General features: G+C 40.8%; 1 protein-coding gene across 1 annotated transcript in view; it reads left to right on the forward strand.

Moving 5' to 3' along the window:
* Positions 1–10,645, forward strand: part of notch2 (notch receptor 2) — a 53,995-nt gene that overhangs the window by 37,390 nt on the left and 5,960 nt on the right. Inside the window, 13 exon segments of the mRNA XM_020622362.1 lie at positions 2,128–2,272; positions 2,937–3,121; positions 3,261–3,393; positions 4,345–4,596; positions 4,801–4,913; positions 5,949–6,475; positions 6,564–6,905; positions 7,047–7,189; positions 7,295–7,499; positions 7,742–7,829; positions 7,987–8,140; positions 8,221–8,540; positions 8,652–8,799. Coding sequence (XP_020478018.1) covers positions 2,128–2,272; positions 2,937–3,121; positions 3,261–3,393; positions 4,345–4,596; positions 4,801–4,913; positions 5,949–6,475; positions 6,564–6,905; positions 7,047–7,189; positions 7,295–7,499; positions 7,742–7,829; positions 7,987–8,140; positions 8,221–8,540; positions 8,652–8,799 — 2,755 coding nt within the window.

Raw genomic sequence — 10,645 nt, forward strand, 5'->3', positions numbered from 1 at the left:
GACCAGGATGGACAGGATTAGGAATGAGCACATCAGAGGGACAGCTCAGGTCGGCTGTTTTGGGGACAAGGTCAGAGAGTCCAGATTGAGATGGTTTGGACATGTGCAGAGGAGGGATAGTGGTTATATTGGTAGAAGGATGTTGGAGATGGAGCTGCCAGGCAAGAGGTCAAGAGGAAGGCCAAAGAGGAGATATATGGATGTGTTAAAAGAGGACATGAAGTTAACTGGTGTGAGAGTAGAGGATGCCGAGGATAGAGTGAGGTGGAAACAGATGATTCGCTGTGGCAACCCCTAATGGGAACAGCCGAAAGAAGAAGAAGAAGTGGGTTTGGTGGTAACGTGTATGAGCTGCATCATACGTGAAAGCTGATTAATATTTATTGACATGTACAAGTAAAGTACCCAGGATACAAGTATCAAGGACCTTGTGTGCAGTGCTCTTTGCTTTATCAATTGGTGATTTGTGGGCTAGCTAAGTACAAAAGTAGAAGAAATGGACTACACAAACAAAACTGAGTGCTCAGATGCTGAAAATGGGTGGTAGTGGGGGAGTTTGAAAAATTTTGTAGCTTTTTTTTCATTGATACTTTTTAAAATAGCCTTGCACATATTCTTGGTGTGGATATAATCACCTATTTTCACCTAAGTGAAAATATTTCTCTCAAGCAAACTCTCGTTTTAGCAAGTTGGTTAGGATTTTTCCAGCAGTTGTTTACAGATATATTATTTCACTTATCTTTCACTATTCCAGTCGGTCAGAACTTGACATACACTCATTTGACTGGGCCTTTAAACAGCTTTGAAAAATCTGGAAATCGATGTCATGGCTTTAGAATCTTCAGATTGGCTAATTGACAACAATAGGAGGTGAAGCTGTGGATGTATTTTAAGGCAGACCTTCAAACTTAGTACCTGTATGTTTGACATCATGGGAAAATCAAAATAAACCTCAGAAAAAAATTTCTGTGGATCTCCACAAGTCTGGTTTATCCTTGGGAGCGATTTCCCAATGCCTGAAGGTGCCATGTTCATCTGTCCAAACAATACTATGCAAGTATAAACACCATGGGTCAACGCAGCCATCATACTGCTCAGGAAGGAGACGAGTTCTGTCTCTTAGAGATGAATCTACTTTGGTCCAAACAGTACATATCAGTTCTAGAACAACAGCAAAGGACCTTGTGAAGACACTGGAGGAAACAGGTACCAAAGTATTTATATCCACAGTAAAACGAGTCCTATATCGACATAACCTGGAAGGCTGCTCAGCAAGGAAGAAGCCACTGCTCCAAGACCGCCATAAAAAAGGCAGACTACGGTTTGCAGATGCACATGGGGACAAAGATCTTACTTTTTGGAGAAATGTCCTCTGGTCTGATGAAACAAAAATGTAACTGTTTGGCCATAATGACCGTCATTATGTCTGGAAGAAAAAGGGGGAGGCTCACAAGCAGAAGAACACCATCCCAGCCGTGAAGCATGGGGGTGGCAGCATGTGGGGGTGCTTTGCTGCAGGAGGGACTGGGGCACTTCACAAAATGGATGGCATCGCGAGGAAGGAAGATGATGTGGATATACTGAAGCAACATCTCAAGACATCAGCCAGGAGGTTGAAGCTTGGTCACAAATGGGTCTTCTAATTGTACAGTGACCCCAAGCAGAGTTCTAAAGTTGTGGCAAATAGCTAAAGAACAACAAAGTCAAGGTACTGGAGTGGCCATCACAAAGCCCTGACCTCAGTCCATTAGAAAGTATATGGGCAGAACTGAAAAAGCCTGTGCAAGCAAGGAGGCCTCCAAACCTGACTCAGTCCCACCAGTTCTCTCAGGAGGAATGGAATAAAATTCAAGCAACTTATTGTAAGAAGTTTGTTGAAGGAATCCTGAAGCATTTGACCCAAGTTAACCAATTTAAAGTCAGTGCTACCAAAGACTAACTGAGATTTCTTCTGTAGATAGATAAAATTGTATTGCCATTTACACAAGTACAGAGTACATGCGTATTGGAAATCCTGAGCAGCTTCCTCAGCCAAGATAAATAAAATAATAACAATAAAACATATGTTGGCTGTATATAGTGTCTCTGTGTAACATTTACAACCAGCTGTAATTTTTTTGTTTACAGAGCCCTGTGAACCTGTGTAACCAGGTGCGCTGTCACAACTGCTCTCAAACAGGAACCTCATGGACCTGCCGCTGTCTAATGGGATGGACGGGACTTTACTGTGATGTCCCCAACATGTCTTGCCAGGACTTTGCTGCCCGGAATGGTGAGGGACTACTTCCTGTTGAGTTGTTACCTCAGTGACAAACATCACATTGTTTGTAGTCAGAATAAGGACAGATATAATTTCTGAGTAATGATGAAATTTTGTTAGATGAAGGCAAAGTCGGTACGAGAGAAAAGTTAGGTAGTAGCCAAACACATTGTGTTGGCTCCCTCGTACAGTTTCATCAAACAAAATCCAGTAACACTTTAATTACCCCATGTAGCATTTTAAGTAGTATATAAACATTTAATAAACAGTTTCTAAGACATCATCATGTATTTGTAGGTGTACAGGTATGTAGCAGGTGTTTATTAATGTATATTGTTGATAAATTTGTATGCAACTCATGGTAACCCATGAGTGGAAAGACATAATGAATAACAATATTATAAAACATAGTTGTGATACTAAAGTATGTCTTCATAGGTGGAATTATAAATTTACAAATATATTAAGCATATTAATTTACATTTAAATTGTCCTTATACACTTAGCAACTACTCTATAGTGTGTTATAAACATTGAGTAAATGTTTATATACTGCTAATAAATGCTAAATAGATTATGGTAAATTGTGAACAGAAATATTAAAATAGACACTAATTGAAAAGTAGATTCACAGTTTTTATTCACCATATGCATGTCCTTTTCCAAATCACTCTAGGTATGGTAGTGGAGAGTGTGTGTAAGAATGCTGGGCGGTGTGAAAATGTGGGCAAGTCCCACCAGTGTCGGTGCCAGACAGGCTACACGGGTAGCTACTGTGAAGAGATGATTGATGAGTGCCGGTCAAACCCTTGTCGCAACGGAGCTACATGCAAGGACTACCAGGGCACATATGAGTGCATAGTAAGAACATCCTCAGTTGTTTGCGTATATGTGTGTTTTAAATATTTTATGCTTCAGGTTTTATGTTAATACCAAACCAGCAACGTTTATTCCTAAAGTGCACAAAGAGCTAACCTTGGTCTCTGGTCTGTTGCTCCAGTGTAAACCAGGTTACCAGGGGGTGAACTGTGAGTATGATGTAGATGAATGCCAGTCTAAGCCCTGTCTCAACAGAGGAACCTGTATTAACCTCATCAACCGCTTCATATGTGTCTGCCCACGTGGAACACATGGTAAGTCTGCATATAGCATATGCCCATAAGTACTCACATACTAGGTGATTAGTAAATACAATACAATATATATTAGTAATACAGCGGTACAGTAATACTTGCTGTGGTGGATTGGATTGGTTGGGGCAAGTGGCACCATCTTCTTAAAGCTTCAGTAGTTCTCATGGCAGAAAAGAAATTCTCGATCCATCCATTTTCAGCCACTTATCTGAGGTTGGGTCACAGTTGCAGCAGGGTAGTAAAGACACCCCTCTCCCATATAACATTTTTCAGCTCCTCTGAGGGGTTCACAAGCTAGATGAGATAATCTCTCCAGAGTATTCTGGGTCTGTCCCAGGCCCTCCTACCTGTTGGCTGTGCCCTGAAAGCCGCCAATGGCAGATGCATCCTATCTGGATGCACGACCCACCTCAGCTGGCTCCTTCCGACATGAAGGAACAGCAGCTCTACCCCGACCTGCCTCTGGATGTCTGAGGCCTGCACCTTATCTCTAAGGCTGAGTCCAGGCCCCCTGTCGCATAAACTAATTTCGGCTGCTTGTATTTGCGATCTCATAGTCTGTCTTTCAGGCACTACCCAATGCTTGTGACTATATGTAAGGATTGGAACACAGATTGAGACTTTTGCCTGCTGTCTCAGTCCCCTCTCTTTACAACACCCACATTACTGCTGACGCTGCACCAATGCACTTGTTACTCTCAAGCTCCGTTTTACCCTCACTTGTGAAAAAGACCCTGAGATACTTAAACTGCTTTGCATGGGGCAGCAACTAACTCCCAACCCAAAGGAGCAATCCATGTTGGATGTATAGTGTGTTTTGTATAAAAATCAAGTATCAGTTTATCATGTATTATTTTACAGTTAAAAACATGATTACCCCAGAATGTGTTTTAGAATATTATTATATAATACAAATTGATCCATGCAGTAATATCTGTCTGACCTCCTTAGGGCTCCAGTGTGAAGTGAACGATGATGACTGTGCTCCCACGCCCGGCTCCTGGGAACCCCGCTGTCGGAACGGAGGACAGTGTGTGGATGGTGTGGGCCATTACACATGCTCCTGCCTGCCAGGATTCACTGGAGAACACTGTGAGGGCGATCTTAATGAATGCCACTCTGGGCCCTGCCACACTCCCGGTAGCCTCGACTGTGTGCAGCTGGTCAACGATTACCAGTGCCGCTGTCGCCTTGGATACACAGGTATATCCATTTTAGCTGATGAACATGAAGTGACAGCACCATATCTAATCGTTTTATATGTTGGAACATCAATGAGGCATTAGTGTTTTTATGTACAGTGTTTCAGTAATGTAAATGTCTCTGTGTTCCTCAGACGTATTTCAGGTAGTTCCATTGTTAATCATTTTCTGTACCAATTTTTGTTTCCCCCTCTTGTTTTTCTAGGTCGTCATTGTGAGGCCATGGTGGATCTGTGTCTGTCTAAACCGTGCCGTAATGGTGGCATCTGCTCTATGAACATGAGCTCAGTACATGGCTACACCTGTTCCTGTGTTTTTGTAAGTTTCTTTAATGTTTGCCCATTTGTGGTAATGTAAGATAACACTGTTTCAGTTGATTCTCTTCCTTTGTGCTTACATACAGGCTTTACAATCATTATGTTTCCAGGCATTTTTGTACTTTGATCACAAGCTCTCATTATTACAACTGTGATATAAACACATTTATACCAGATTTTTATTTTTCATTAGGGTCTCATCAGTTTTTCAAATGACTATTGACATGTACTGTATATGCATAGTTTTGATTTTTATTCTGTTTTGGCTTTTGCGCATACAGTATGCTACAAAGTTTAGTGTACAACCCAGATTGAAAGTGGTGTCTCTATATGAAACACTCATTTTGGCCAAACTGTTCAAGATTGTGTTACAATTCATCAATACAAAAAAAAACAATCAAGAGCAGTAATGCTCCTCAATTTCCTGATACATCCTCATCATTCAGTACATGACCGTTTTGCACTTAATTTCTTAATAATCTGTTGGCTACCATGCATCCCTCTACACTGGACTATCAAACAGTGAAGAATAAGGTTAAATGTATGATTTAGACTTTTCTCTATACAAAAGCCTGATAAACAGTTTCCAACCCTTAAAATTCCACAATATTTCAATCAGAATACATCATCTTCAGTCCTTCTGATGTTTAATTATCATTCAAGTTTTAAAATAAATAAAGAATCCAACTTCAGAACACTATAAAAGTGAACAGGAGATTGATGTTCTAGTGTGAGAGCAAAAGAAAGGAGAACACTGAGGTAGTTCTGTCAACCTTTTCCCTATTTGTTTTCCCTCCACTAACCTCTTCCTCCCTGTCTTATTCTCATGCCTGCTTCAGAAGGCCACACCATGGCTCAGGTATAGTAGACAAGCAGAATATTTGTAAGAGAACCTGGAGGTACTTTAGTTATAGTAGTTTGCTGCATTAAACATCAACTACAAAGATGTATTGACCCTTGACAAATGCGTAGTGAAGCCTGAGTTTTAAATTGAATGTATTACTATCATATTTCAATTATATGTTATTTCTTTTAGGGCTTTACTGGGCCAAATTGTAATGAAATAGACAACAGATGTGCAGAGCTACGTTGCCAGAATGGTGGGCACTGTGAACAGTCACGAGATGGCCGCCTGTACTGCAAGTGTCGACCAGGCTTTACTGGGAAACGCTGTGAGAATGAACAGGGGTGTCCACAGACCTGCCAAAATGGAGGAACCTGCGTTAGAGATTCATCCAACCATTATACTTGCAGCTGTTCCATGAACTTTTCCGGACGTTACTGTGAGAACAACCTAACTGTACTACACTCTCCACACTGCCCCTATGTGCAGTGTGAGCGCAATTCAGGGGATGGAGTGTGTGATGTTCAGTGCAACAACTATGAATGCCAGTGGGATGGTGGAGACTGCTCACTCAACCGGCAGAAGCCTTGGATTAACTGCACTGCTAGCATCCCCTGCTGGGATTTCTTTAAGAATGGACGTTGTGATAAGGAGTGTGACAACCCTGGGTGCCTCTTTGACAGCTTTGAATGCCAGGAGGCCCTACCGACCCCCTGCAAGTATGTGACCCTGCTCTTTCTTTTTTTTTTTTCTTCATTGCTATTGCGATTAGATAAACACCATCGTTCCTGTACTGTGTATTTTCAGGTACGACAGATACTGCGCAGACCACTACGGGAACGACATTTGTGACCAGAGCTGCTCCACGGAGGCCTGTGGCTGGGACGGTCTGGACTGTTCTACTGACACTCCACCCAAACTGGCCGATGGCACACTGGTTATTGTGGTCCGGCTGCAACCTGAAGAACTGCTTGGAGACATAAGGGGTTTCTTGCGCTCCCTGGGAGCCCTACTGCGCACCAACCTGCGGGTGAAGCTAGATAGAAATAAGGAACCAATGGTGTATGCTTACCATAGAGAGGATGAGGAGAAAGACCAACCTGTAAAGAGGAGCAGAAGCAAGCGGGAGCTGGAGAGGGAGGTTATTGGGTAAAGATAGTTTTTGATTAAATAATCATATAGTTTATGTTCTTTGTAGTTCCCATATAATACATATAATACATGGTAGCTTGGAATTAATCACCAGTTAACTGCATGTCTGTTTTTGTACTTTCACATTTGACTGTGCAGCTCTAAGGTGTACCTCGAAATCGATAACCGTGAATGTTGCCAGAGTTCTGTCAACTGTTTCTCTAGTGCTGATGAGGCTGCGTCCTTTATCGCAGCAGAACACATCAAGGGTGAACTGCCTTACCCTCTAGTGTCTGTTAACAGTAAGTTGGCCTGTCATTCAGCACTTATGGTTAATGGTTTAAATGGGTTGTTTGTAGGTAAAAACCAAATGATGAGATTTTTAGACTTGTCTCTGTACCCTCCAGGTAAACCGACTGGGCCAAATGAACCAAACCCTTGGATATTCTTGATTGCAGTGGCAGTGGGCATTATTCTGCTTATTCTGGTGATTGGGATGCTAGCAGCCAAGAGAAAGCATAAACATGGTGTCCTGTGGCTGCCTGATGGCTTCTTGGCTAATAAAAATGACAAGAGGAGAGAGCCTGTTGGACAGGATGACTTTGACATGAAGTGAGTGGATATACAGACAAACAGCTTGTGTTCAAGAGGATTTGAAGTAGAATATATGATAATAGCCAGTGGATAAGAATTCATACCAGAGTAAAATGTAGGGCTTCTCAGATGATCTGGGGGAGATGTGGGCACAGAAATTTAACAGACTTTACTGCAACTATTAAGACTGACATTGAGCGTTGAAATAAATGTAAGTAGAACAAAATGGTACTTAAAATTTTTGTTTTGTCATGTCATAGAAATTTTAAGACCCAGAATGGAACCATGATTGATGGACTTCAGAATCAGCAATGGCTGGAAGATGAAGCCTCATGCAAGAAATCAAGAGTAAGTGAATTGAGAAAGAAAGAAATTGTCCAAATGAAGTTGATGATTGGAGTAGTTAAAATTAAATTGGGTGTCTGGGACATGAGTACAGTCTTCGGTTGTTGTGAATGTTGTATCAGGTTCTTCTGATTTTTTTATTTTGAATTTTTTTTTTTAGACTGAGGACAAACCTTTGTTGCCCATGGCTATGGATGGAAGTGTTGACCGAAGGGAATGGACCCTGCAGCACCACAAGGCTGCTGACATAACACTCACTCCCCCGCAGGCTGACCTGGATGGTGACTGTCTGGATGTTAATGTTAAGGGACCTGGTGAGAGGATTTACTTCTCAGTTTCTAGGTTTAATTCCTTCTAAACAATTTGATGTCATAATAAACAACTTCTCTCTCAGATGGTTTCACTCCATTGATGCTGGCATCGCTGCGTAACTGTGGAGGCCCGGACTGCAGCCTGCATGGAGAAGAGGAGGAGGAAAGTGGAGGAGATGAACCAGGACCAAGCATCATCTCAGACCTGATCAATCAGGGTGCTTCACTGATTGCCCAGACTGACCGCACAGGAGAAACAGCACTCCACCTGGCTGCTCGCTATGCCAGAGCTGATGCTGCTAAGAGACTGCTGGATGCTGGAGCTGATCCCAATGCACATGACAACATGGGCAGAACTCCTCTGCATGCTGCTGTTGCGGCCGATGCTCAGGGAGTCTTCCAGGTGAGACAGCTCTCTGAACTTGACTTAGGAACTGATAACTCTGAAATCTGCTTCACTAGGGCCTTTCATCATTATTCATCATCTTGTGTCTTAAACTTTGCCTTCTCTCAGATTCTCATCCGTAATCGTGCAACAGAGCTGGATGCCCGGATGAATGACGGCACTACTCCTCTAATCCTGGCAGCCAGACTAGCTGTGGAGGGCATGGTGGAAGAGCTGATCCACTGCCACGCGGACATCAATGCTGTAGACGATCACGGTCAGGAAACCATGTTTGTTTTATTTACACCCTTTACTGAATGCCTGGTCTGCATTACAGCAGTTATTTCGAATGCAGTAAAAACATGTTTTGCATTAGAGGTGAAATGGTTCAATAAGAAATCCAACCTGTTCAGTTCAGGTAATGTATGTATTGTTTGGTTCATTTTAAATAGGTGAAGACATACGCAGAAAAAAAATCTAAAGTTATTGAATTTTAAAAAAATCCTCATGCCATTAACCCAGTAAAACTTAGATAAACCCGGATGTCGAGTGCAGATGTCAGCCAGTCTTGAAAATGGCAAGTGACAAAGTACAGTTACTGGATCGACCATCAGCGTTTCCGTCTGCTACAGATTTACTGGGAATTCACAATGAAAGCAAGGATTTTGACCTTGAAGGCTATGACTTGGTATGCATAAACAGAGAGAATAAGATGGGAGGTGGTGTGGCCTTGTACATAGATAAGAACTTTTGTTATAAGAATGTAGACAAAATGTCTAGGGTAGTTGATAAGTTATTGGAGTGCGTGACTGTTGAATTACTTTTGGAAAAAAAGAAAAATGTTGTAATAAGCTGTATTTATAGAGCACCTGGAGCCAGCATAGAAAAATTTAATGACTGGATGGAAGAAAATTACTTGACAATAAGTCATAAATTAATGTTCATATGTGGTGACTTCAATATAGATTTGTTAAATCCTAACAAGCACACAGGAACTGAGGAGTTTATTAACACAATATATAGATGCAGTTTATACCCAAAAATTACAAAACCAAGTAGAGTAACAACCCAGCATGCAACACTAATACTGTAGATAATATATTTACCAATGTTATTGACAGCAAAATGACAAGTGGATTACTTATAAATGATATTAGTGATCATCTACCAGTATTTGTGGTTTATGAGGGCCAGTATAGAAAAGAGAGGCCAAAAACAAATCTTTTTTATAGGAGGGTGACGAACGAACATGCTGTAAGGAGGCTAAAAGAGGATTTTATGGGGCAAAACTGGGAATCAGTTTACAGAGACTTAGATAAAGCATATGAGCAATTTTTAAATATATTTAAGAAAGTATATGACAGGAACTGTCCTCGTAAGCAATATAAAAACAAGAGGAATTACAGTGGGAAACCGTGGATGAGTAAGGGATTACAGAATGCATGTAAAAAGAAGAATGCGTTATATAAGGAATTCATAAAGGACAGATCAAAGAAGGCGGAAGAAAAATATAAGTCATATAAGAACAAATTAATTGAGATATTGAGGAGATGTAAGAAACACTATTACTCTAAAGTATTAGAGGATAATAAAAATAACATGAGAGGTACTTGGAATATATTAAATAAATTGATAAGAAACAGTTCCAGCAAGAGTAACTACCCTCAATATTTTATGGATAATGATACACCGATTAATAGATTGGAGGATGTAGTAGATAAGTTTAATAGGTTCTTTGTGAATGTTGGTCCTAGTTTAGCAAGAAGCATTTGTACAGATGATACATCCATCACTATAAATAATAATACAATCGAAAGGAACATGAGTTCCATGTTTTTGAAACCCATAGCTGAAAAGGAAATTATAGAGATAGTGAATAAATGTGGTAACAAAACATCTAGTGATAGTGATGGTATAACTATGACAACTGTTAAATGGGTGATTGAGGGGATATGCAAACCATTAACCCATATTTTTAACATGTCATTTCGACTTGGGCAGTTCCCCAATAATATGAAAATAGCAAAGGTGATTCCACTGTATAAATCTGGTGATAAGCACAACTTCACAAATTATAGACCGGTTTCTCTGTTGTCACAGTTTTCAAAAATCTTGGAAAAACT

This window comes from Monopterus albus, unplaced genomic scaffold (assembly GCF_001952655.1).
Source record: "Monopterus albus unplaced genomic scaffold, M_albus_1.0 scaffold279.1, whole genome shotgun sequence".
Taxonomy (NCBI): Eukaryota; Metazoa; Chordata; class Actinopteri; order Synbranchiformes; family Synbranchidae; genus Monopterus; species Monopterus albus.